This window comes from Anas platyrhynchos, chromosome 21, assembly GCF_047663525.1.
Source record: "Anas platyrhynchos isolate ZD024472 breed Pekin duck chromosome 21, IASCAAS_PekinDuck_T2T, whole genome shotgun sequence".
NCBI classification, from domain to species: domain Eukaryota; kingdom Metazoa; phylum Chordata; class Aves; order Anseriformes; family Anatidae; genus Anas; species Anas platyrhynchos.
In genome coordinates this window covers 8492658-8519651 of record NC_092607.1, presented here as the reverse complement: position 1 = coordinate 8519651, position 26994 = coordinate 8492658, and the positions used below count along the sequence as shown (strand labels likewise).

The 26994-nt window shown below is 55.4% G+C and overlaps 2 protein-coding genes across 8 annotated transcripts in view; one reads left to right on the top strand and one right to left on the bottom strand.

Moving 5' to 3' along the window:
- Positions 1 to 1062: 1062 nt before the first annotated feature.
- LPIN3 (lipin 3) lies at positions 1063 to 21145 on the bottom strand. 6 transcript variants are annotated; one of them, XM_072026582.1, is made up of 20 exons: positions 17989 to 21145; positions 17463 to 17765; positions 9096 to 9296; positions 8817 to 8912; positions 7794 to 8092; positions 7335 to 7455; positions 6766 to 7174; positions 6274 to 6373; positions 5997 to 6166; positions 5820 to 5913; positions 5549 to 5618; positions 5124 to 5216; positions 4636 to 4697; positions 4224 to 4353; positions 3836 to 3984; positions 3619 to 3705; positions 2393 to 2545; positions 1977 to 2088; positions 1790 to 1893; positions 1063 to 1637 (listed from the first exon to the last, which is right to left on the bottom strand). In XM_072026582.1, exons 3-20 carry the CDS (start codon positions 9285 to 9287, stop codon positions 1493 to 1495), a joined length of 2586 nt encoding a protein of 861 aa, XP_071882683.1. In that variant the 5' UTR covers positions 9288 to 9296; positions 17463 to 17765; positions 17989 to 21145; the 3' UTR covers positions 1063 to 1492. The 6 variants fall into 6 exon arrangements, with proteins under 6 accessions (XP_071882683.1, XP_071882682.1, XP_071882681.1 ...); XM_072026581.1 differs by having other exon boundaries at positions 4636 to 4694; positions 17518 to 21145; XM_072026580.1 differs by having other exon boundaries at positions 17518 to 21144.
- The window catches only part of ZHX3 (zinc fingers and homeoboxes 3), a 46517-nt gene continuing 35626 nt past the window's right edge, over positions 16104 to 26994 (top strand). The window contains exon 1 of one of the 2 annotated variants that reach the window (XM_027442817.3): positions 16104 to 16216. The gene's annotated coding sequence lies outside the window, so the exon portion shown is untranslated. Of the gene's footprint in view, positions 16217 to 16264; positions 16767 to 26994 lie in introns of those variants that run through there. The other variant, XM_027442818.3, reaches the window with a different exon arrangement.

Here is a 26994-nt window from a genome sequence, read left to right as displayed (position 1 = left end):
CCATGGGAGCAGTGAGCACCATGCCCAGGCCTGGGCTGATCAGGACCATACTGAAGCTGGTGAACCACTTCTCCAGCTGAGGAGCAACCTCCAGCTGCTTTTGGGCATCCCCAAAAACCTGCTCTTAAACAGGAGACTGATTCCTTCCCCCGGCACAGGGGAGGGACCTCAAGCCAGCCCTTTGTGATGGTGCAGGGGAACCCTCACCATACCAGCACATCCTGCCCAAGCCCTCTTCCTCCTCCTCCTCACACACCAGGGACAAAAAAAGGGCTGTAGCAACCAAAGAGAAAACTGAACCCAGCCCCAGGCTCACCTCCTTCCAGGGGAGCTGGGCAGTCAGGGTTTGGTTAAAAAGCAGCTGAAGAGGAGCACAGAGGGAGCCAGGACTGGTGATAACAGAACTAGGACAAGGAAGAAGTCTGACCTTCCAGAACATGGTGCTATGTTTGGACTATTCCTGATTAGTCACTTGAAGATACAACTTTTATTTCAGTTCTCAGCTATCCCTGTTTAAAAGCAAAAGGAACTTTGTATAAAATAGGGCATTTTTTTTTTTACTTTGCTTGCAGAGAGGGAAGGAGATACTGCCCACGTGCTCGCTCTTGCCCTGGGCAGCTTTCCGAGGCAGTTGGTAACTGCTGCTGGTAAGAGGCTGTTTTTTTAAAAAAAAACTTGTACATTTGTTCAGATTTAAAAGCTGAAAGACTGTTTGTACTGGAAGAGAAAAAAATAAAGTTCTCGCTGAGGTTTCCAGTATCAAAATGACTTCTGTGGCTTCAGGGAAAGAAGTATAACACCAGGATTCTGTTAAGTTCAAACACTGAGGCTATTTAGAGAGGAAGAGAGGGCAGGCAGCCTAGCAGGAAGTGATTTACACTTGCACAGAGCAGGCAGAGAAGAAGCTAGATGCCAGAGCAGAGACAGGAGCCCAAGGCAGGCAGGAGCACGGCTGAAGTTCATGGAGGCCCTCCCACAGGATAATTCCAGCCAGGATCATGAAGAGACACCAAGTCTGGCTCCCACTCCTATGCATAAGGCTACAGTGATCAAGAGACAGCCTGGAGTTTATGGAAATAATTTATTAGTTATTGCTATTAGTGAAAAAGCACTCAAACATGCCAGCTTCCATCCACCTTTACAAGTTAAGCCACGCAACAGCTTCACTACACGGGCTACCAAGCTGCAGGTAGCAGTAGTTGTGCCAGAGGCTCATCAATAAGTGACCCAGTTCCACCTTTAAGAGACAGGTTTTAGAGATAACGAGCATTAAGACAGGCTCTGTAGGAAGTCCAGTTCAGTAAATGGAGTTTCTGGTGGTCAAAGTGCCCTTTGTCCCATCCTTTCTGCACCCTGAGAAGGGGTGCTCCTAGTGCACACCATGACCTGTTAGTAGCAGGTTTCAGACTCCTATTAGCAGTAAGAGTCCTTTGCAGCAACCACAGAGACGTCTGTAACATCCAGTCCTGGTCCGGGACTCACAGGTGAGAGGTCAGGAGAAGGCCTCCAAGTCCACAGCAGGCAGGGGAGGCCTCCAGTAGGCGAAGTGGCTGTACTCAGGGCACACCAGAGCGATACTCCCCCTCTGCCCCAGGGGAGGGAAGATCAGCTCCACCACCTCCGACAGCCGCTCGTACCTACAGGGGCAAATAACGGCAATAACGGGCAAAACAGCAGGGCTTGAAGCAGTCTTATGAAGACTGCTCCTGCTCTAAACCAGGGGGGTAGGGAAGGAAACAGCTCCCACAGGGTGGGGCCCAGAGGAGAGGGGAACAAGCAGGCCCCTTACGTTGACTTGTGGTTCTGCACGAGCCCCTGGACCAGCTCTCCCTTCGGGTTGACCATAAATATGCGGCTCTCGGGCAGGCCCACGTGCCTGTACGCGTACACATCCTGCCGAGGGGGGACAGCAAGGTGTGAGAGTGGCAGAAAGGAGCCACCACCAGCCCAGCCCCAGTCCCCAGACCCCCACTCACAGTGGCTCTGTTCCCAAAGGCCGCGTAGAAGGGCAGCTTCGTGGCAAACAGGTTTTGGATGTCTGTCAGGCAGGCAATCTTGAACACCTCCGGCTTCTTCTCGATCACCTCCCTGGAGCACAAGGCATGTGCACAGAGGAGAGGTCAGAGCAGCACCCGCAGGGCAGGACTGCGTGCAGCCAGGCCCTTTGGGGGCTCAAAGAAGGGACTGGAAAAGCAGAAGGGTTTCTGTGCATTGCGAGAGCCTCACCACAAAGCTCCAGGAGGACAGGCAGCTCCCCTGCTGCCTCCCATGAGCAGCACCCTACACCAAGGAGGGCACTTGAAGGCTGCAGCAGCACCCAGGGTTGAGATGGGTGTATGGGGGGGGAATGCCACCCCCAGGGGTGCAGCACAAGGAAAGAGAGAACAGGTACCTGTGGAAAGCAGAGAAGAGGCTGCTGGGGGCAAGCAGGATGGGGCCCTTGGGGAGGGCACAGCCTTGCTCGTTGACCCATTTGAGGTAGCCTTTGGTGACGTGTGCCATGCCGATGGCCCTGGCTGAGCAGTAGAGGAACTTGTAGCCATTCCTAAAGAGAGTACAGGGAAACCCTCTGAGCTGTGACCTAGGCACAGCACCCTCCTACCCCAAAGGATGGAGGGGGAGGCTGAGTACCTGCCATGAGCCCACACCCTGCTCACCCTGTCAGCACCCACGGTGCCTTCACAGCTCCCTCACCCAGAGGAGATGCAGGCTGAGACTGACCCCCAGGGCATGGGGAGCCGTGTGCCCCCTGCCCAGCAGCAGGGCCGCCAGCTGCAAGGTGCCTCTGCTGCCTGGTGCCCCACAGTTGCCTCCTGCCCTGCACAGAGCTCAGTCACCCTGGACCAGGCCAGCAGATGACAGCACCTTCACTGCATCCCCCCCCCAGGCTCAGCAAGGTGTGTGGGGAGCTGGTCACAGCCCCCTGCCAAGCCACCAGCTCAGGCAGGGATGGCACCGAGCTCCTGCAGGAGGGGAGATGGTAAGAGACAGCTGAGAGGTGGAGATGAGCTATCTGCAGGCTCACACTGCCTCTTAGTGGCCACAGAGGCCAGGTGGCAGAGACAGAGCTGGGACCCGCTGCCAGCTGAGCTGGGTGCACCAGGGCAGCATCGCACCCCCGGGCAGGTCTGGCCCCTTGGGGGACAGGGCAAGGGACAGCTGGGTGCCTGTAAAGGAGACCAGCACCCATCCAAGGGGCTGGAAGTGCTGGGCACAGCCTTGTGCTGCTGTTGTACGGAGACACAGAGGCACGGGGCTGTGTGTGTGGCCTCCCTGCTATAGTTCTGTCAGGTTTCCTCAACCCCACGGTTGCACCATCAGCTGCACCTCACTGGCAGAACCTCCACTATCATGCATCCCCAGTGCCTGGGGGAATGCCCCATCCCTACTTCAGGCACCCACAGCAGCCTCTAATACATCTTTGCTCTCATGGATTGCAACAAGAGGAGAGGACGGAGACACTTGGACCATGCCATAGTGCTGGTAACAGGGCAGGAGCTCAAGTGTCTGCAATGAAAGCTTCCATCATCTTCCTCCATCAGCCATACTGGCTCCCACTTGGTCTCTCCATCAGCCTCCTGCTTCCTTTTGGGGTCTCCTAGTTGCTCTGATACTTACAGGTGGATTTTGTGGAAGAGCTTGGCTATCCCCTGATGAGTCCAGTCTTTCCCCAGATGCGGTAGGATGTGGCCAAGAGCATCTGACCTAAAAGAAAAGGAGACCAGGTTAGGTTGATCCAACCTGGTGGGATTTGGGGTCCTTCCTGGCTGCTTGTGCAAGCCTTGGAAGGACACCTTCCCCTAACATGGCACAGGGAGGGAGAAGGGCCCTTTACTTGGTGATGGTGCCATCGATGTCAGAGATCACCACCTTGTCGTCCCAGTTCCACAGGTAGATAGTGGCCTCACAGCGGCACGTGCCCTGGTACTGAGTTGTCACACTGAACGCCACCTCGTTGGGGCCATCCTGCAGGTTCAGCCTCCCCTGCAGTGAAGTGGGAACAAGCACGATACACCAGCACTGGGACGTGCCAGACCAAGGCTTTCCACAGGCCAGGACTAACACCTGAGCAGCCCAGAGACCCACAGCCCCTACACAGGAGCCACCCAGGGCAAAATATTTGGATGCTCTAGAGAATCTTAAGGTCAGGAGTAGAGAAAACCCCATTCAGAGGTTGTCTCCTCCCCACACACAAGCAGACAATGAAGGAGGAGAGTACATACGATTTGTTCTGATGACAGCCTCAGGGATTTCTTGTAGGTTGGCAGAAATTTCTGTGCAGAGGTGTCTGTTGTTGATGCATCCCCTGGGTGCAGGGGCTCCTCATCACTGGAGGACCCCTCCTCCTCCTGCCTACACGAGGAAGGGAAGAGCACAGTGCCTTTATTCTGCAGCCCACAGCTTCCACTATGAGCATGAGAGGAGAACTGGAGGGGACCCAGGACAACCCACCCACCTGGCCATTGAGGAGCTTGGCTGGACAGAGTCAGCCAGAGCCTTAAAAGAGCTTTCTGTCCTCATATACAAGGCAGATTTGGGAACAACTGGTCATTTAGAAAAGATAAAAGCCCACAGACTCCTGAAGGTAGCCTGGGTGCTCCAGCTCGAGCCTCCTAGCAGGAGAGAGGCACTCACCTCTGCTGAGCAGACTCAGGCTGCAGTGTCCCCATGTTAGCCTTTCCTGGCCTTGACTGCTGCTGTAGGGTGGAAAGGGGCATCATTAACACCTTGGAGTCACAGGCAGGGCTGCTTCACTGCCACCCGGAGCGGTGACACCAAAGCAGCAGTGGCAATGCATTCCCCTGCCCTGAAGGGGATGGTGTCCCATGGAAGAGGGGCTGCAGTCCAGTGGCAGAGAGGGGCAGGGAGACCAAGCACAGGCGGTGCCTGGGCTGTGGCATGAAGGGCACGTGGCGAGAGGTCTGTGAGGCCACTGCCAGGTCTGTGCTACTGCATTACCAGGTGTTGTTCAGGCATCAAGAGACCTGAAGGGACAGCAGCCTTCCCAGGTCACTGCCATAAGGTCCCTCCGGCTGCTCTCATGCTCAGCCTCAGATCATCCTCCCCACCAGAACAGCCCCTATCCCCCGGGGACATGCTGTCACAGCCAGCACTGCAAACACCTCCTCTGCTGGGAACTCTCGCCTCCTCCAGGAGAACCACCACCTGCTGCCTCTCTTGGGCATCTTCTCCTTCACCAGTCGGTCAATGGTGTGCTGTGAGTGTGGCAGAACACAGGAGGAAATCAGTCACTCGCAACCCCAGCCAGCTCTACAGAGCCCTAGAACAGACTTATGCAGCCCCAACCCTCCCGGAGGGCCAGGAGGCCCAGCTCTGGCCAGCTCTTGCACAGACAGACATCAGAACAGGTAATTTTTGGTAAGGGAACCTCAACTCTTCAGACTTCAGTGGTACCCATATGCATGTAAAAGCCACCCATACCTGTGGCCCAGCTCTACCCCAGCCTGGCAGCTTGGCCTCTCGCAGCCCCTCTGCGCATTTGAGCCCTGCTGAGAAGGGCAAGCTGTAGATGTGTCATGCCACTGACCTCAGGAATGTTCCTCTGGAAAGCCTGCAGGGACAGGACCATGGGAGCAGCCACTGCCCAGTTGTAATACCTGGAAGAAATGAGAGGGATGGGAATATCACTATATTCCCATATCACTATATTCACAATACCACTTCTTGGAGCTGCGAGGGCTGTTTCCAGGTCACTGTTCTGCAGCACAGACAGAAAGCCCTCACCCACTGTCTAGGATGGAGTCACAGTCCTACAGGGTGTTCCTGTAGGGACAAAGCTAGGAGAGCTGGCCACTCACTTCTTGTTGATCAGGATCACCAGGTTGGGGTCATCGAGGATCCCTGGATTCTCGGCAAACTCCTGGTAGGAGATGATGTGCTCCATGAACTTCTCTGGTGGGACAGAGGCTGTCATACCACTGGTGTACACGATGGGTTTCGGGACAGCAGTCTCCCTTCCTTCCCCTCACACCTACCACGAGAAATCTGCCGGCTGCCCCCAAGGCCTCCACACAGTGACAGGGCAATTGCAGGCATCACATCGGAGCCAGAGCCCGTGGGGCTTTCAGCAGGTACATCTGATGGCAGCGGGACACAGGAAGGGATGCTGGGGTCTGCGACAGGCTTTGAAGATTGCTCCACCTCACTATCAGCAAGAGAAGGAACAGCAGCAACATCAGGCAATAGCTTTAGACACAGCCCTGGTGTAAGGGCTCAAAGAGGTCTGAGCTTGCTCACTGGGGTACCCCATACCTCCTGGGCAAATAGAGAGCCACCTGCTCCTCATCCAGGTTAGAGATGTCTTCAAGGTAAATGTCACTGGGACCCAGGTGAGGGCTTCTTTTGATGGATCCTCAATGCACAGAGGGAAAGGAAACATACTGAGATGGCTTGGAAAGTAATTCATCTAATTCATCCAAGATCATAACATTGTGATCTTCCTCTCTATACAAGGAGTTCAAAATATCACTTCAGAGATTTTTTTTTTTCCTGGATTTATGCTGGCTGGAGGAGTAAGGCTGGTTAGGACAGGTAATGAAGCCCTCAACACAGCACCAAGGGAGACACACATGCTTTGTTCTGGGTAACTTTCTGCCTGACTTGGCATGCTTAGGATGAAGATGCAGGCCAGGAGCTGCCAGACAATTCAAGTTCAGGGATGCTGAACCAAGAACCCAGCCCCTCTCCAAGTTCAGCTCTGTCCATGGGCTCAGACACCGCTCCCAGCACCAGTCACCTGCTCACCTTGTCTCTGCTGGGGCTCGCAGCTCTCCAAGCCCACCTGGCTCAGGACAGCAGCTCCCTCAGAGGACTCCACATCTGGCTGAGCTCCCAGCACAACCCTCTCACCTCCCTTCTGTTCCTCTTGTTGGGTTGAGGTGGCTCCTGATGAGCTCTCTGCCCCCATGGCACTGGGGTTATCCATCAGTCCAGGGGAGCCATTGCCTTCCTTGGGCATGAGTGTTGGCTCATCAGCCAGCACTGCAGAGGAACAAGTTGGATCCTGAGGTCCTGCTGGGCACAGACCTCCTCCCAGACCTTCAGAGATAGCAAGAAAATGGGTTCTCTCATCCACTGGCACTGGTGTCACACACACAGTGGTTGCTGCAGTCTTTGTGGACTTGGCTGGTTCGACCCATTCTGATTTATTCACCTCAAAAAGAGAAGAACAGGTCTGAGGATGGGAAGTTGCTCAAAGCATCAGGGAGAAGAGGACCAGCCCTCTGAGGCTGCCTGGCCCCAGCCTCCTCCACTTACCCCAGGAGCTCCAGCCCCCCTCCCACTGCCTGCTGGAGGGGCACCAGAGCACTTACCTGAGGGAGCCGTCCCCAGGCCCACTGCATGTGGGATTCAGCCCCTAGGGAAAAACTCTCCTGCGGCCCGATCTCCAGCTCAGAGTCACTTCTGGGAGAAGACAGATGGCTCGGGGCTGGGCTACAAGAAGAGAAGGCAATATTGGGCCTGCTCCACCTTATATAGCCCTATGCTTTCCTGTCACTTGCAAGGATATTTAGGGCCAAAAGCCCTGTGAGGCTGGTTTCCCAGAGTCAGTTCTGCCCCATAAAACTACCATTTGCCAGGACTGATGGGAAGCTGAGGTCTAAGAGAGCAAAATGCTTCAGCCCTGAGCTTTTCCACAGCCAGACCTTGTCAGCCAGGAAGGCTGCCTTCTCCTGACACCCCCAGGTCCTTTCTCCTGACCCAGCCACAAGGCACACACCCCTCTTTGCTCCCACCAAAGGGGCGCAGACCACCTTGAACCCATCCTTTACCTGTCCATGGAGGCCAGCTCCCCATCAGAGTAAGGGTGGGCCTCCTGCGCCTGCAGCGACCCAGTTTCTTCTTTGGGGAGATCAGTGAAGGAGACAGACACCTCGCCCCTGGGCTCCTCACAGCCTCCCGGAGCAGGGCCCGTCACCTCCTTGCGCCTGGGCTTCCTCCTGCGGTGCCTCCTCCTGCGCAGGGCCACCTCAGTGCTCGGGGCCTCCTGGCCATGAGAGGGTTGAGTGGTGCTCTCCAGGCTCTCCTCCGTGGGGATGGGAGATGTGCAGAGGCAGGATCGGATGCTCCTCTGGAACAAGGACGGGCAGAGGCCATCAGCTCCCTCCTCTCCAGGCTGGCAGCCCATGGCTCCCGTCTATCCAACATGTCCCACCATCACAGCACCACGGAGCTGTGCCCCAGGGGTGGTTGTGTCTAGGCCTACAGGGAAGGTTTTGTACATGCGACATGCAAATAAAAGAGCTCTGCAGCCACAAGTTAAAGACATCCTTAATAAGGGCAAGGGGATGCAGGCAGGAGATGGCACCACAAGACCAGAGTTACGAAGGGTGTAGATGGCATTTGTTTCTAGTGCCTTCTCCCTGCTGTCAAAACCAGCCCAAGCCAGCAGCAGCCACAAGTCATCCTGGTAGGGAGTTGGCTGAGATTTCCAGAAGCCACAGCTGATCTCATCCTGCTCACCAGGGGAGCAGACAGCCTGCCACGACATCTGGCCCACTTCCACCCCGTCACAAGATCCCTCAAGATCCCAAGCTCAAGACACCTGCCAGGCTGGCCAGTAGCTGTGCCCAGGGAGGAAGACCTGTCTGGGATGACGATATTTGGTCTAACGCTCGCCCAGGGTGCTTCACGCTGGTAAGATCCCTTGAGCAGGAACCTTTCTGGGCACAAAGAGGGACTAATGCAGCCACCCCAGGGAAGAGCAGCAATCCAAGCCTGGTTGCTCCACCTAACCCCTTGTGACCACCTGGAAGTGAGGGGACACACAGCAGCAGCTCCTCTTCATCACCGACCTCATTCTCCTCAGACTCCTGGACAAAGAAGGCCTCGCCATTGTCACCCAGCTTCATGTGCAGGTCCACTGGCTCCCCATTGATTTCAATGTCAACCTAGCAAAGGGCAGAAGGTGTCTGTCCACCTGAATGTGCTCACCCATCAGGGCACAGCAGTACAAGAAAGAAACCACAGTCCTTCCCTATACACACCAGAAGCTGTGACGGGGGAAGGCCCCAGCTCTCTGAACACCAGAGGAGGGAACCCAAGGGCACCAGCACACATCCAGCACCACTTACCACCTTCTCCTTGGAGCGCAGCACACCCAGCTTCCCGAAGCGCACGTGGAAAGGGGAGCACTGGAAGGAGTTATCGGGCTGCCTCACCACGATCACATCGATGCAGCCCGTCAGGGTGGCAGGGTTCAGCCCCCGGTACAGCTCCTTCACAGTGACAAAGACGGTCTCAGCAAGCTGCCCCACGTAGTTCATTGTCTGGGACTGCAAGGCAGAGAGAGGAACAGGTTCAGGTGGGGGGGAAAGAGCTGCGGCAGCTAGGGGAGAGTTTGCTCTAGGAGAGCAGATCCACAGCTGCAAGCACAGCCCCATCGAGGGGACAGGTCAGCATCCAGGGAAACTGAGGCAAAAAAATACAAAGGGCCTTGATGGAGGCCAGCCAGGGACTGAGCACCAGAGAACAGGGCAGAAGCTGAGCACTAACCATAGCACCCAGCTTGGAGGAGAGATTTCCTTGCCATTAGGACACCACCACATTTGGCACTTGCAAGAGCAAATGCTACTTTGAGGCAACACCTTGCCATCAAGCTGTTACCATGCAAATTTGCTTGGAGGGAGTCCTCCTGCCCTGGTGTGGTGTAAATGCCTGAAGTAACTAGGAAAATAAAACTAACATTCACACTTTTAAGGAAAAGGTACAGCATTGAAGAGGCTTTCAGGGTAGGGCATAACTGCATTATCTGAGCATTCCCTAGGCTCCCAACCTTAGATGCTATCGCGCTGGGGAAACTTGGTGTGCTAGCTCTAAGGAACACCACGGAGCGTAGAGTGGAGTGGAGACACCACGGCTAGGCTCTGTAATCAGGTGGGGCCTCGATTGTTCTTGTGCACAAAGCTGCACTTTTTGCCACCCCCACCCTAAGCCAAAGACCTGTCATGTTTTGACAAATGCTGTACCCTAGTGTACTTTTTGCTCATTATAATATCATTATAATACCAAAACACACCTCCATCCCAAAAGCTACCCGCCTCCAAGGTGCGACCACCCCTCACTGAGCATGCGCTCTGAATTTCTCGGAGCCTATTACTTTAAACGGAAACGGGAAAACTTTACACCAATCATAACTAAGATATGCTTGACTAGAGCCACTCAAGCTCCACCTAAAAGATAGAAAATAATATAAATTGGCCCAAGAGAGAGGGGATGTTAGGGAAGATACCATCGTCAGGGGAGATACCATCCCGAGGACATACAACATCCTTAGGACCTCCTGACTCCTGGGATCAGTCGACGGGCTGAGCCTCTGTTCCCCCCCCATTGGGACGCCTTTGGGTGAGATCTGAATATTTGCTTATAAATCTCTATAGAGTCTTTGATCCTTTTAACGCGTTTATACCTAGAACCCACACCTAGAACCCACACCTAGAACCCACACCTAGAACCCACACCTAGAACCCACACCTAGAACCCACACCTAGAACCCACACCTAGAACCCACACCTAGAACCCACACCTAGAACCCACACCTAGAACCCACACCTAGAACCCACACCTAGAACCCACACCTAGAACCCACACCTAGAACCCACACCTAGAACCCACACCTAGAACCCACACCTAGAACCCACACCTAGAACCCACACCTAGAACCCACACCTAGAACCCACACCTAGAACCCACACCTAGAACCCACACCTAGAACCCACACCTAGAACCCACACCTAGAACCCACACCTAGAACCCACACCTAGAACCCACACCTAGAACCCACACCTAGAACCCACACCTAGAACCCACACCTAGAACCCACACCTAGAACCCACACCTAGAACCCACACCTAGAACCCACACCTAGAACCCACACCTAGAACCCACACCTAGAACCCACACCTAGAACCCACACCTAGAACCCACACCTAGAACCCACACCTAGAACCCACACCTAGAACCCACACCTAGAACCCACACCTAGAACCCACACCTAGAACCCACACCTAGAACCCACACCTAGAACCCACACCTAGAACCCACACCTAGAACCCACACCTAGAACCCACACCTAGAACCCACACCTAGAACCCACACCTAGAACCCACACCTAGAACCCACACCTAGAACCCACACCTAGAACCCACACCTAGAACCCACACCTAGAACCCACACCTAGAACACCTGTAACACCTGTGTATTTCATGCATACTAGCTTGCTTTTGCAGATAGTCACTATCACCGGCAATCCAAAAGAACCTGATTATCTGTTGCTGTAATAAACCATACTTGATTGCATTGTGATAGCTCTCATTAATGCAACTAGGGTGAGGGTGGTTATCCGTGATAGTTCAGTGTTCTGAATCTAACCAGACCCCCAGACGGTTAATGCATTGTTGGTGAATGTCTGAACGGACCCCCAGGTGGTTAATACGTTTTTGGTGAATGTCTGAGCGGACCCCCGGGTGGTTATTACGTTTTTGGTGAATGTCCGAACGGACCCCCAGTTTTGGTGAATGTCCGACTGGTTCAGTACTCTGAATCCAACCGGGCCCGTAACAGTTAATCAGCTACACCCCTTTAACGCGACACCTGGGCTGGCCTTAGAAGCTCGGGGCAGAGAGGTGATAAGTCCAAGGAGCTGCTACGTACACCACATGCTCACTTCTATCAAAGCCACATTCCTCACTCAGAAGAGCACATTTAAGTCTCCCCAAAACAGGGGGAGAAAGCCCTCGCTAAGATGAGAGCTCCCCAGTCCTCACACCTCGCCCCTGCTGCCATCGCCCAGCTCCCAGGGAGCTCCTGCCCAGGGGCTGTGCTGCCTGAAGCCACAGGCTGGCGGAGGACACCCAGGCAGCTCTACAGCACCATTTTCACATGCTCTGATATTGCATAGCTTCTGCTTTTTGTTAGAAAAAACACCTGCAAGGAAAATTTTGCCTGCTGTACGGTCATCACCCTACCTGCTCATACCCAGAGCAGGAGCTAACCCCCCTCTGCCACACTCAAGCAGGCACGTGGAAGAGATGCATGTCTGCAAAGCTGGAGTTTGCATGGTCCCTGCTGGGCATCACAGAACAGCACACATACAGCAGGCTCTGGCGCCCCACCTCACCCCAAGGAGAGGAGGGCACACAGGACAGCCACCCCAGAAGGACCACAGAGACCCAAAGGAGACCTCCTGCTTCACCAGCAGGGCCAGCCCACGGCACAGCCCCCAGAGCACACCCAACAAGCGCTTACCCAGAGGGACGAGCCCTCTGTCCCCGCAGGCACCCAGCCTCTCTGATCTGCCCTGCAGCAGCTTAGCCCTGTCCTGTTCCCAGACATCCCTGTAGGAGGGGATTGCATGTCTCCCCCCACTCCTCCCCTGACTTGCCAGGAATAAAGCAAAGCCCACAGGCACCTCACGGCAGCAGGAAAGCACTGGCTGGCTCCAGAAGCATCAGTGCCTCTGTCAGCATCGGTGCCTCCATCAGCTCTGCTCCAAGCCCAGGTCACGGGGCCAGCCCTGGTGGCACTGAGCTGCTGAGCCCAGCTTCCCTGCTGTGTTGCAGCACACAGCAGGAACAGGAGGGAGCTCTCTGTGGCAGCAGGGGGGATTTCTGGAGAGAAGGAGCCTCTGATCAGCCACAGTGCAGAGAAAGTTATGATTTGCAGAGATAATGGGCGGACAAGGCAAGAGAAAGGGTTTTGAGGACACCACCCCCAGAAAGAGCAGGGTCACAGACCCTCACCCACAGCTCCTGCAGAGGGAACAGCCCCCCCGGGGGTGACACAACCACAGCCCACCTCCCCGGCTGAGGACCCCCAAAAGCACCCCAGGCCCCTCAGCTCCTGGCTCTACCCCAAGCAGCACCCCCCTGTCCCTGCCTGTCCCCAGCACCAGGCAGGTGGCACAGGGACACCCATCCCACAGCTGACACACACCATAAGGAGCAGCACCTCCCCCCTGCTCCCCATCCACCACACAGCTCCAAGCTGCCCAGGACCTTCCCCTTACCTTACCAGGCACCTCAGCACCCTCTCAACTTTAGGGCAAACCGACCAGGACCCCCTGGAGCTGCTCCGCACCACCTGTAGCACCCAGCTCCGCAGCTCCTCCTCTCCCCACCACTTCCTTCCTCTCACCTGAGCCAGGGGAGGGCCCCAGCTCCCAAACAGCACCCAGCCCCTGCCACGGGCCTCCTGCTGAGCCTATGAGGGCTCCCGGGAGGTTTTGAGGGTGGATCTGGAGATGGGGAGCAGCTGTGTGCCACTGCAGCTGCTTTGCTCCGGCTGCCTGTTGCTGGCGGAGCCCTGTTCCCCCATCCTTCCCCAGCCAGCATCCCGCAAGGCTGCTGCAGCCTGACCCCAGGGCTGGCGTTCCCCAGGAATGTCCTTATTTCATTTTCTGGACCAGATCTCTGAGTGTTTAACCCCTTGGGGCATGAACTGGATGAAGCCCCAGCTCTCAAGACCCTGGCAAAGACTGCGTGAGCCCTTGAGGCTGGGGTGGTGTCTCACTATAGAGCATGCACCAGGGGCTAATTCCTCCTGCTCCGTAGGGTGATGGGGGTTGCTGCAGGGTCATATGGGCTGGGACCACAAAGGGTGGGCAGGGAAATAATTGCTGCATCGGGCCCTTAATTGCTGCAGAGTATAAGAACTGGGCTGGGAGGAAGGTGGGCTGCTGGTGGGGAGGGATGAACCTTCACTAGAACTTAGTGGGGGGAGATTTAGGGGGAGTACATTTAGCTGTTCCCAACAAACTGGGAGAGTGGATTTTGGTGAGATGTTTCCCTGCAGAACCTAGGACTGGTATCAGGCCAAAAGCTTCCAAGGGAAGACTGCCTGACCTAGGGGTGTGTGCCCCAAGCCAGAGCCATCCTGAGCCCAGCCTCCTGCTTTTTCCAAGCTCTTTAAGTGTTGCTAAACAACCCCCCCTGGAGAAGTTAAAGGAGCTTTAAGGGCTGAGGACGTGCTCCAGGTAACAGAGGGGATGGCAATGTGCAGCAGGCTGTTAGCTCTCAGCTGCTGGGATGTGGGGAGGCTCCGGCCGTGTCCCTGCTGTGAGGCTGCTGCCTGCCCTGCTGGCAGCACACCCCAAAAACCTCCCGCAGCCCCGGTGCTGTTGGCATGGGAGCCACCCTCTGCAGCCAGCACCCGTGGGAGATGCAGCCCTGCCGGGGCAGGAACTGGCAGCAGGTTGCAGCAGCGCAGGAATGCCTTTTCAGAAGAGGGCAGCATTTCTTTGTCAGCCAGCTGAATGCATCCTTGGGTGAGCTCCGAGAAGGCGGGCAGAGCAAGCAGGAGCACACGAGCAGCACAGCCTTGCTCTGGCCCCAAGCCCCCATCCTCTGGGTACTGGGGTTAGCAGCTGGGACTCGGGCACCCTACAGAAGTAGCTCCCACCCTTTTTCTGCTCCAGGCCTCCTGGCTTGGCTGTTAGTCCCCCGACTCCCAAAGCACCAGGTTTGTTCCCCAATGCTGCAGCTCTCCCAGCACGGCAGTGGCTGGGCACCGCCGTGCACCTCGAGCATCCCTGCGGTACCCCTCACCCAGCTGCAGTGTCACGCCCATGCTGTGGAGCTCCTGGCCTTCTCATTGCCCTGGTTGCTTTCTACAAAGCCATGGGGTTAATCTTGGTCCTTGCCAGCTGCCTCTGAACCAGAAGGCACGTCCTTTTCATATTTTCTCCCTGTTGTTTTTTGGGGGGAAGGCCAGCCCTGCAGGCCCATCACTCCCTGGGCACCCCAAGTTCTCTGCATCCCCCCACCTGGAGAGCCCCAGCAGGGAGAGGTTTGTTCTCCCCTTTTGGGACCTCCACAACCTGCAGATGTCTGTAACGAGCTTTTCATAACAAGATGGCCCTTTCCTGTTAGTCAACTGAAATGTGGTGCCCCCAGCTCCCTGTGTTCCAGTGCAAAGCAAAGCTCACATGCGTGCCCATCTTGGCAGCTTGCTTCTTGCATCCCTGGCGCTCCTTGCCCGTCTCAGATTGCAGCTTCCCCTGGCACGGGATGGCTGCGCTCAGGTCCCTTGGCGTGGCTGCGAGCGCTGTGCCTCTGCTGGCTGGCAGCTGCATCCCCAAGGAAATCTGCCACCATCTCCTCGGCTGTCTGGAGCAGCCACAGAGCCTCCTCCATTTCCCTCTGCCCCCAAAAAAACACCTCCTGCGTCCAGCCAGCGGGTGAAAGGGGGGACACGCCGTGTCAGTGACGGGCTGTTCCCCCCCTGCTTTGTATTTCGACAGCTGCTGCGGGAAAGCCGGGCTGCAGCCAGCTCTTAGGATGCCTCCAAGGTTGGGCTGGTGTCAGCGCTGCCTCCTCCCTCGGCCATCCCATTACTGCTCCTGGTCGTTCCCAGCTGTTCAAGCTTGTCTCTGAGCAGCCTGGCAGCCCCTCGGGACGCTTTGCCTCTGAACCCTCCTCGCTGCTCGGTCCTTTGTGGGCCTGGGGTGGAACATCTGGAGGGAGGCTGGGACTGACACAGCTCGGCTCGCCAGGGGCACCGCGGAGGGGCAAGGATTCAGCCAGGACGGGAGGGGAGAGCTGAGCTGTGCCTGTGACCGCTTACGGTGATGGACAGGGGCTGGGGGGCTCCAGCACCCAGCTGTAACTGGGGACAGGGCAACGCTGAGCAGCCACACAGCGCCCCAAAGCCAGGCGGGGATGAAGCCGGGCGGGGATGTTCCCTGCAGGGCTGGTGGGGCTGGGGGGGGTCCTCACCAGGGCTGGAGGCTTGGATGCAAAAAGCCCTTTTAAAAGCAGGGGGAGCGCCCAGCAGCACGGTGCTTCGCTCAGCTGCCCGCTCCGATTCCCCTCCCTGGCTCCACAAAGGGCTCTGCCGGCTGCCGAAATGGCCAAAATTTTTTTTATTTTTATTTTTTTAATTTTTTTAATTTTTTTTTTTTTTCCTCTTTTCCATGACCGCCAAGACCGGGGGGACGCGGGGCACCCCCGGCACGGGGCGCTGCGAGCCCCGGGGCTGAGCGGGGGCACGGCCGGGAGCGCGCCCAGCGCCCAGCGCGCACCCCGCAGCCGCGCGCACGCGCCCCGCCGCGGTGACGTCACCCCCCTCCCAAACCACGCGCGCTCCCGCCCCCCTCCACCCCCCCCCGGCGGTGTCGCGCCCGCGCTCGTGCCCGCGCTCGGCGGCGGCGCCCGCCCCGCTCAGCCGCCGGGGCCGGTGCCGGGGCCCGCAGCCGGGGGTGAGTGCTGGGGGGCGGGGGGGGTCCCGGCAGGTGGGGGGGGGGCCGCTGGGTGCCCGCCCCGAGCCCCCCCGGCGGGAGGGAGGCGGTGCCCGCGGGCAGGGGGCTTCGGGCGGCGGCACCGGGGCTGGGGGGGGATCCGTGTGTGTGGGGAGCCGGAGGGGTTGGGAGGGGGTCCCGGGGGGGTTTTAGGGTCTCGGGGGTGCCCCCCTGCCCGGGGTGCCCCGTGGGTTTCGGAGCTGAGCCCTGTGGTGGGCACCGCGGCAGCGGGAGCTCGGGGCAGGCGGGGTCCCGCTGGGTACCCGGGGGGGTGACAGCCCCGCAGGAGCCTTCAGCCCCCTGTGGGCATCCTCCTCCTCCTCCTCCTCCTCCTCCTCCTCCTCCTCCTCCTCCTCCCGGCCCCGCTGCTGCCCCAGCCCCGGGTCCCCGAATCCCCGCGGGTGCGGAGCCAGAAGTTCCCCTCGCTGCCCGGAGAGCCTTGTCCTAAACCCATCGCTCCTTAAGGGATGAGGAGGGGGAAGAGGAAAAGAAACCCAACACCAAACGCCAGGTGAGAAGCAAACAAATCAAAGCCAGCCTCCTATTTACTGCTGGAGGAAGCTGCAGGGTACTGATAACTCCGGGTATCTGGGCTGGGACTGTGACCTCGCTGTGTTTTACAGCTCGGGGGGAGGCAGCAGGCGGCTTCAGCCCCTTTATTGTTTCCTCTTTAACTCCTCGCAGTAACGCGTGGCACAGCAATGCCCACGCAGCCTTGGAGCCCTGACCCAGCTCTGGGGGTGGCCAGGAGGAGGCTGTGGGGCTGCGTTTTGTTCCTGGCACAGCCTAACCCGTGGCATCCCCCAGTGAGACTGCAGACGGTTGGGGTTTTGGGGTTCAGCCTCCCCAGCTCTTGCTGCTGGAAGGAAGCCGGGGCGATCTGAAGCCCCCGAGTCCCTCCCGGTACCACCTCTCTGCCCGTGGGATAGGTGCTGAGCCAAACCTGCCCGCTGTGGGTTTCTGCCTCCCATCGGGTGGGGGGTGCTGCGGGGAGCCCCGGGGCGGGCAGTGGCAGCGCTCGGGGGGCTTTAAGGCTGCGCAGCAGCAAGCTTTTCCTTTCCCTATCCAAACCTCCTCTTCTCCCCTTCCAAAAATGTGCTGCCTCCGTGGATGTGAGCTCTGCTATTTTCTTTATCTTCTGCTCTGGTTACTATGGTGCTGGTGAGTGAAGCAGCTCCGCCAGCTACCCTGGGAGCTCGTAAAATACCTCAAAGTTGGTGTCCCCTCGCTGCTGAGCAGGGAGCGCCGCGTCCGGCCCTTACCGAGCCCTTCCCCGTTTGCGTGGCCTGCCGTGGAGTGGGTCTGGAGGCTGGGCGAGGTGCTCGGGGAGCCTGCTCCGAGGTCTCCAGCAAAACATCGACCCCAGCAGCGTGAGGCCGGGGCTTGGCTTCGCTCTTATCATCGCCGACCTCAGTGCTGGCCCTGGGAGAGCTGCGTGCATTCCCCTCCCCAGGCACTGGGCCGCTTGTTTCCTGCCTGGTGCAGACAGGGCTGTAGCTCACTCGGAAGGCTGTCGGGAATGGAAACAAATAATTTAGAGTCTGTGGAAATCCGTGCAAACAAAAGGCAGAAGATGGGAACAGACGTTTCCCCCGGCGCCGCCGTCCTGCTCGGCCCTTCCAGCTTGCATAAGCGCCCGAGCGAACCCGCGGCTGCTGGTTTGGGGCCGCCTGCCTCGCTGGGGCAGGCCTCGATCCCCACCTCTGACACTTTGCCTTTCTGTCTTTTTCTACCTGATTCGCATGGGAAAAGGCATCAGGGGAGATCCATCCCATGGGGAGGTGCTGGGAGTGGATCCCCAGTTTGCTCGCTGTCCGTGCAAGTTGCCGTCGCCCTCCTTCTCGCGGGGAGCTGGCCTGGCTCTGGAATACGGGGATTGCTCGGGGCAGCAGGAACCCAGCGCCAGGTCTGGGTTCCTCCCTCCTCGCCGGGGCACAGATTTGTCATTCCTGAGGGTGATTCACCCCGTCCAGACTCTGATTCACCCCCGGAGGTGCTTCTCCCTGTGCATTAATTAAACAGGAGCCTGGGATGATGATGATTATGACTTAGACACCTGTTCCAGGTGGAATAAATCTAGGTCCTGATGCAGAGGCTCATCTGGAGGAGATCCTGCTTGCTGTGGGACTGGCAGAAAGATGGTGGGGAAGGTCTGCAGCATCTCTTGCCCTCTTTCAGCTGTGATGACTTTCTTGCTTTGTTGAGTCGGAGAAGGGTGATGTTTCTAATTAAAAAGAAGAAAAAGTCATGTACTTCTCCCATTCTTTGTTTGTTTTCTGGTGTGTGTTTTTTTTTTTCCTTTTCTCTGGACAAATGTTCTAAATAACAAAGCTTAAAATGCAGATGGAGCGAGTTTGCATGAAGTGAAATCACTGGGAAAGCCTTGTTTGGCTGAGGGCTGCGGTGGACGCGGAGGAGCTGGTGATGACATATGGCACAAGAGTAGAGCCCAGGCGGTTTGTTTGTCACCAGAGGCAGCCACAGTCGCCGCAGCCACGGCTCATCTTCACGAGGAGGATGCTCCCATACGTTTCAGAACCTCCATCAGCTCTCCAACCTGAAGGACCCTGTGATCCTTTCCTCTCTCCTTTCAGAGTGGCGTACTGCTGCCCTCGCCTTTTCCTATGGAGCTGATAGGGAGGTATTTAACCAAACTCCCTTTATCTGTGTCCTCTTCACTCCTTATTCCTACATTATTTATTGTACATTGAAACATTGGGAAGTGAGCCTTGTAAGCTGTGCGTTCAGCTTCAGGGATGGCTCTCGCATCACTCCCGATGGCAAGCACCACGCTCGCTGCCCCAGCCAGGCCCCCCGTGTGTTTCAGCACTTGCTTGGAAAAGCAAACAGCCTGCTGTTAGGGTTGTGGAGTTTCCATTTGGGTTCCACCCAAATGATCCCATCCAGTAACGCTCAGAAACTCAGCCTGGGTAATAGGGCTTCGCTTGCTTTCCTCTGAGCAGGTCATTTTGGGGGAGAGACCTCGAGGGAGGCTGTTCCAGGGGAAGAAGAGCCTTGTAGCTTTTTTTTTTTTTCTTAATACAAAGATGCTTGAGAGGGCCATGTCAGGAACAGGGTGGGGAGAGAGCCTTGGAATGTGGCCTGCGGAGTGTCCTTCACACGGAGCAGTGCCTGGCTGGGGCAGGCTCCAGCAACGAGCACTTCAAAACTCACCGAGGCGAGAGGCTGTTGAGAGGGACATCCAGTTTGGTGAGGCAAGGAGGCTCGCTGCTCTCCATGGCAGCGTCTTTAACTCTTCCTCTCCTCAGGAGCTGCCTTGAGGCTGTTTCCAGACTGGCTTTTTTGTGCTACAGGTACAAACAGCGTTATTTGCTCCCGTGAGGAAGATGAGGAGGCTGCGTGGGTTGTTCGTGGACCCGTGGCTCGGCTTGGGGGCTGCCTTCAGCCAGGTGTGTGCTCTGCTCCGACGCTTTGATAAAGAGAGAGGTTTCCGTGACACTTAGAGAAACATCTCTTGGAAATAGGTCAAGCAAATATTTATTTGCCTGAGGTGTCATGCCAGTGGTGCACAGACACTCTAGTCATTCTGTTTGTTCCCGCTGTTTCTTTTCATGCATAATCAGTGCTCTCTGGGGGAGCGCATAAATGCAGGTTAATGGCTGTGTGTGACCAGAGTCAAGCTGGTGGTCTCTCCTCATCTGAAGCCTGTGCATCTCCTATGGCCTTACCCCTGTGGCGTTGCAAATCAGAAGCTGTGACACCTCGTTGTGTCCGGACTCTAATCAGAAAGTGCTGGGGATAATGGTTGTTCCCCGGGGAGCTTTCCTCTCTCACAAGCCAGCTGTGGGACACTGAATTTTCTGTGGCGTGTCAGGCAGGTGAGGGGCAGGATCAGCAGGGCTGGAAGAAGCTCTCCCTCCACTTGGGGAGCTGGCTGTCCTCAACACCGAGTGATGATGTGCCAGGACCTCAGCAAGGACCAGGGTTTGTCTTTTGGGTCAGCAGCCAGGCTCTGCGCTGCCTGTGTGTTAGCTGAAGGCATCCTTTGCCAGCTGGGCTGGCCGAAGGACATAAAACTCTCCAGGGGTCCAGGACTGTGCAGGGGAGGAGGCAATGGCCTCAGCACCAGCGCTGGTTCCCGAGAGTGAACTGCTTTCATTCCTCCGTGTTGGACCGCTTCAACCAGCTTAAAAACAGCTCCCAGAACTCAGCAAATCTGAACCAAATAAACTCAAACAAACCAACTCGCTTTGGTCTGCTGGTGGTTCATCTTCCCACAGTGCTGTTCTCGTGGGACCTGCTGGCAGCACGTGCCTGGCCATCCCATGGAGCTCGTCCTGCCGTCTGTCCCAGATCCCCAGAAACCCCTCGGTATCTGTGTGTACTCGAAGAGGGATTTAACCTTCCTGCCTGCTCTTAAAGGGGTAAAAACAAAGAGGTTAGTTTCAGAGGACCGGAATGAGGCTCAAAGCCTTCAATACTTGATCCGAGAGCTCTTCACCTCCAAATGTGCTCAGTGTAGAAGTAGCAAAGGTCTTTTGCTACTCCTGGACAAACCTCGATACCTGGAGAGCTTCCCAGGCGGCTCCAGGTCCTGCTCATCCCTGCTCAGTACCTGGGAGGCTGTCAGCTCACCCAGCGCCTCCAGCAGCTTTGGAGACTGACAGCTCGGATGTGGCACGAGCAGGGCTTCTCAAAGCCTGGTATTCACAGTCCTGGCAAGAGGAGCTTGTTTACCCCGTGCACCGAGGTTAATTGGCTCTTGGGGTGGTTGTGGCTGTAGGTAGTCACCTGGGTGTGAGCGCTGGAAGCGTGTCACCTTCCAACACGTGCAGGGCGGCACACGGGGCCAGCGTGCCTGCTTGGTAAGCAGGGTGTAAACGCAGGCTCCTCTTCTGCAGGCTGCCTCGTCCTTCCTTGCTTTGTTAAGGATCATTTCCGCGTTGGGAAATATTTAAGAAAAGGGGAGTGTCCCTATTGGAGGCGGAGCTAATTTAGAAACAAAATTCTGGGAAAAAGCCTCAGCTGCGCTAGCAGAGGAGAAGCAGGCTCGTGGGCTGGGTCCGGAGCCGGCAGATGGATGTGAATGGTTCTTGAAGGCCAAAGCCCACCTGCTGCCTTGTGCTCTGCTCCTCTGGCTGTTTGTGCGCCCTGACGTGCAGCGGATGTTTTAACTAACAGCCAGGTGTTTTAACTAAATACCGAGTGTGCAGTGCTTTAACGCTGCTTCACAGCTGGGGAGGATGGGGGCTGCGGGTGGTGAGGTTCGTGGTGCTGCTGCTCCACAGGTCCCAGCCTCTCCTGTGTTCCCAGGCTTTGAGCTTCCAGAAGAAGGAATCATCTTACTGCCTTTCCTGCCCCTCCGGCCTGCCTGTGATCAGGACGTGGCCGGCTGCTTTTCCTCCCGGCCCTGGGAACGGCTGCAGTGCTCGTGGAAGTGCTGCTGCTGGGGGGGTGAGCACAGAGGCCGTGTTCCCCTGCACCCAGGTGAAGCCACGGCTGTTTTACAGGCAGGGCTGGGTGCTCCCTGCAGGTCTGTGTTGGGTGCTGATGCTTCCCCTGGTCAGGGGGCTGAGGGTTTTGTTTCAGCTCCGTGTCCACACTGTCACAGCATTCTGGCAGCAAGCTGCTGGATGGCATGCGTTGGTTGTGTGCACAACGGAGAATTGGGGGCCTGATCCTGTGCACACGTCAGCTTCTCAATGCTGGTAGTGCAGTTGAGCTGTTCCCTTTATTATTTTCAGTTTTTTTTTATCACACACTTAGAAATGACGGTGCTTTGGCAGAGGCAACTTTGGACTGGTGCACTGGGAGCTGGAGCTGTGCAAAGGTCTCTCACGGGTAGTTTTTGCCTCCATCCCCCTGGACCTGTACCCTTCCCGAGCTTTCCCTGAGCTCCGTTTGCTCTCCTAATTTTGCCAGCATCGTTTTCATGCTGATCTGTGTGTCTGGAGAGGCGTCACCCCCACTCCTGCTCGCTGCCCTGCCCCAGCCGGCGCGCTGTTCCCACTCCGAAAATTTGCTTTTCTTAGTCACAGCCTGAGGATCCCCGGCAGCTTGTGGGGAGCAGGAGGAAAGCCACTGCTCGGGAAGGAGAAGAGGCTCGGTTGTTTAAAGAACTTCAAAGTTTTCATGTTCCCACTTTGATCTTCTGCGGCATCTGGGATAGGTTTCTTTCTTCTTTCTCTGAATTCCACCACCCCGGTGTAGTTCCCAACGTGCTGGCAGAGTGCTTGGAGCTGAGCAGGTTAGTACGAGGAGGAGCTGCTGCTTCCTGGGACAGCCACCAAGCAAACACGGTGTCCCTTGTGTCCCCAGCGCCCTGTTGGAGGTGACACCGTCATACTGATGTGTGTGCTCGGCGAGGTGGTGCAAGGGAGTAAATAGGACCTGGGGCCTGCCTCCAGCCCTTGCGCTCCTCCTCGCAGCGAGGCGCAGGTCCTGGGTTTGGAAATGCAGGCTTATGTCCCAGGGGTCAGGAGGCTTTGCCTTTTAATTACAAGCTTTGGCCATGTGGAAAAGGGCATGGTTAGTGTGAGGATGGCGTTATGGACACCATCCGTGCTGGGGACAGGCTTCTTGTGCTGCCCCTCTGAGCTGGGCTGGCTGAGTTCCTCGTAGGCACAGGACTCAAAATTCAAAGAAAATTATGTTGAGTTTAAAATGTCTTATTTCTTTTGCATTTTTCTAATAATTTAATCTCCTGCAGTGCCATAAATCCCAAATGGGAATGGGAAGTAATCCCCCCGCTACAGGAGCTAGCATGTAGCCATCGCGTGAAGAAAGCCCCGAGTGCTGAGCTGATCAGTGAACGCGCACTGCTTGCCAAATTAATTTCAAAAATCACACCTGAATAAGGAGATGGGGTGAGGAGGAAGTATTAACTTTTCCCGAGGCTGAGTGCAATGATCGTCATGGTGAGGAGTGGGAGGTGCAGGGTAGCAGCTTTCTGCGCAATTACAGGAAAAAGAAATGGGGTTCTGGAAACCGAATCAGGGCCGTGTGTGAACAGGCAGGTACCCGAGCTCATGTTTTGTGTTAGCAGAGGTTGTTTGACCTGCTGATCGCTGGTTTTCCCCTCCTCAAACAGCCCCAGCCATCCTCTGGCTGCAGCACCCCGACCCTCACCCTCCGAGCGCAGAAGAGATCAGCGAAGCAGCGCCGCTGCTGCCAGCTGTTGAATGTGGGCATCTGCTTGGAGGTGGTTTTATTCCACTTTAAACTTAATTTTAGCAATATTTGCAAAGTTTTGATACATCTCAGTGCTCAAAGAACTAAAAATGTGTCACTTAGGAAGGCAGGGGGTAGCCTGTTAAACCCTGGCCCTACAAGTATTAAATATGAGTGTACTGCACTGCAATGAAAAGGCAAAAATTCGGTGAATTGGATGGAGCCACACGTGCAAACACTTAGATCTGGAGCTGTGTGTTGCTCTGTCACCCCATCGGGGCTTTCTGCAGGGCGATGTGGCTGCTGCCTGGGGTTTTAATGCCAGCGCAGGGAGCAGGTCCCCAGGAGCCCTGTGCTGCCGTCCATCCCAAAGGCTCGGGATACAGCGACGTACAGCTGTCAGATTTTTTTTTATTCTTAAACAGCCAGGCCTGTCCATGTGCTTTGAAACGGGATTTATTATTTCATAAACTGAAGCCTGTGGGAAGGTATGCGAGCAAATTGCCACGGTATTTTCCTTGTATGTTTTCCTAATGTTAGGGACGGTCTCAAAGAAGTGTTGCATTGTTTCATTTCCCCTCAACACTTCGTGTTTTTCTAAAAATAAAAGCTAATGTCAACAGTCCTGCAATAACGAATGAGTGAATGTGCACGCCCTGCACCCGATTATTTTTTTGTAATAAAAAAAAGCAAGATTTAGCTGCTAATCACATTAGAAGCTATGGATAAAAATGTATCTTTTAAATCAGCTCGCTGATGGCTTTTTTTCTTTTTTCCTTTTTGAAACACCATTAATCAAGTTAGAGGCTGAAAATACTCTCACGAAGCAGAGGCCAGGGAAGGTCAGTTGAGGTGAATAAACAAGCTGACTTTTTTTTTTTTTTTTTTTTTTTTTAATAAAAGCCCCAAAGCAGCCTGCTGTCGCTGTGTGTGCTCAGGGTGCCTTAAATACAGAGCCGCCTTCAGCTCTGGGGCCACGCTGACAGGCGTCCCGAACACCTTTTGCAACAAACCTCTCATTACGGCCTGGTGCCTCCTTGGGTTCTCCAGATCAGCTTGGGAATATTGCACTGAAAACCAGAGGGGATATTTATATGTTTTGGGACTGGCGGGTGAACCAGTTTTGGAACTGAACCTGATCAGCATGGCATGTAGCCATACATTTATGGCATTGTTCCTCCTGCTGTACGTTACAGTTTTGGGGTTAAACTCCACATTTGGGGAACCCACTAGTTGGGCCAGCTAAATTTTTTTTTTTTTTCTTTTTTCTTTTCTCTAAAATATGTGTCCTTGGGCAGAGAAGGGTCCAGAGGTGCCCTCCCCTCAGCACCTCGCGTTATCCTGGTTGTTGTCCAGGATCTCCTGACCTGGAGCCGATCCCACAGTGTTTGGGGCTTGAATTACGGCTTTAGGAGTTGGCAGAGCCAATCCTGCCGAGTTGATTCTTTTTCTCCTCTGTTTATTTATTTCTTCCCTCCTTCATTTTAATGCCGTCTCCTGGGAGATTCCAGTTGAAAATCTATTCATGGCTGAAATATTTCTTCTCCCTTGTGCTATGGATGCCCAGTCCGGTCCGATTGTGTGGTTTCTTCCTGGCACGGAAGGAAAAGAGCAGGAGAACGGGAGGAGAGCTGCACTTGGGGCTGTTGAAAGCCGGGTGTACGTGCAAGCAGAGATACCCCGTAGGTGTCATGCACATATGTATAGGGTGGACAAAGCACGCAACGTGCCTCTAGCTTAACCACATCCTTGGAAACGATGGATATCGTGGCCCTGGACGCTGCTGGCAGCAGCTTCTGGAGCTCCGTGCACTGGTTCTGCAGCAGGCAGCTTTTCCCCCGAGCTCCTGGTGCTTGCCTGGTTTGTGCTGACCTGCTGAGCACCGGCAAGGGGTCGGTCTCTGTTTGTGTTTCCCTTGTGCTGCTTCAAACTGAACTCAGAGCTCTGGAGGCAGCCGACCTGGCGCTGGGGAGTGGTAGCAGGCAGCTTGCAAGGGTTGGATCAGCTCAATAGCAAAGGCAAGCAAAACGTCTCCGTCCTTGCTTCCACCACTGCCCGTGTGCCTGCAGTTAGGCGCTGTGGCACTGAGTCTGCGAGGTGTTTGGGATGGAAACGTCCAGGTGGTGCTTCTGGAGCTGAAATTCCCAGGGTGGCTCCCAACCACCAAAAAAAAAAAAACACAAAAATTCAGAAGTCACCAGCACAAAATGCGCTGATAATACACCAAAGGTGCTCATCCGTCAGTCCTCAGAAGTCTGGATCACGTTGCACTCCTGCTTGGGAGTTTTCCTCCAGAATGGTGATGTCTAGACGCTTATCTCTGTTGGTGTCCTTCCTCCTGCCGATGAAATCTGAGTTTCTCATGACCCTGGGAGCCGAGGCTTTTCCTAGCTGGTGCTCCCGGCTCACACATCTTTTCTTTTCTCCTCATGTTATGAAGCCTGTGATAAAGTTGCATGGCTTGGCAGTGACAGTTTGGGCACAGTTCATGTGCCAAAGCTCACTGAATAAGTCTTTTATCGTGGCTTTGTAACAGGAGCTGTCGGAGGGGGAGATTCACAGGAGAAGTGCTTCCAGAGGAATGCTTTTATAAAGGAACGCTGTCCTGCAGCAAAGTGCCTCGCAGGGGGAAGAAAACCAAGCCCGACATTTTTCTTGTGTTACTGATGTAAAAGTTGCCCATTAATTTGGGCAAACAAAGTTTTGCTTCCATTTCTAGGCAATTTTGTTTGTCCTCTTTGTGCTAGCGAGCCCTAGTTGAGCTCCAGGCGTTTTGGGGAAGAAGACATTTAGATGCTGACTAACAAATGCCGAAATCCTCGTTTTGTGCAACTCTCCCTCGTGTCCCTAGGCAGGAGCCAGCCGGCCACGTCCCTGCAGGAGACGGGACGGGGACACGACTGTCACTCGCTGGGCTGCTGCCGGAGCCACCGAGGCAGTGAGCGCTTGCTGCAGCACAGGGAGCTTTGGGTGCTTCGAGCAGGAGAGTTTAAGGAGAAGAGGAGCTGATGGGGTTTGTGAGTAGCAAATGTAACAGCAAGGGGTGGTTATAACCTCGAGCATTCGGCTCTTGTGCTCTGCTGCCAGGTGCCCGCTCCGTCGCGTTAGGTGCTGAGCTGTTTGGGATCCGTGCTTCTGGCTGGCAGGAGCTTCCAGCTTGTCTTCCCCCCACAATTAAAAATTCCTCTTCTTTAAAAGAAAAATATTTTTCATGGTAAAACCTGCTTCAAAATTGTCTGAAAGGGGTTTGGCTGCTGTCTTACAGCCAGCACCTCACCCTGATTTTCCTAAGAGACTTCCCCGGAGCAGGGGAGAGAGGTGTTCTGCTCTATTGTCAGTTTTGGGTTGGATTGTTATAGAATCACAGTTCTGTGCTCTTCTTAAGTACCCAGTTTACCGTGTAGCTTAACTGGCTCTTTGGCACAGAAGCAAGAGAGTAAAACATTAAAAGAGGAATGTGATTATAATCCTGTAAAAATTGTCAGAGGAATTTGGCAGCGGTTGCAGCCTGTGAATGTAATATATAATATTTTATTCATTTTTTATAACAATTAGATTTCAAGCTGACAGTTTAAATGACAAATCACCTTAAAAAGACTTCTGTGCAC

Coding starts and splice junctions, on each gene's coding strand:
- LPIN3 (XM_072026580.1), bottom strand. CDS start 18,030: ATGGGATGGATCTCCCCTGATGCCTTTTCCCATGCGAATCAGGTAGAA. Junction 9,297..17,517: donor CGCAAACGGGGAAGGGCTCG/GTAAGGGCCGGA, acceptor TCTGCCTTGCAG/TCCCAGACAATGAACTACGT. Junction 1,638..1,789: donor GTGCAGAACCACAAGTCAAC/GTAAGGGGCCTG, acceptor TTGCCCCTGTAG/GTACGAGCGGCTGTCGGAGG.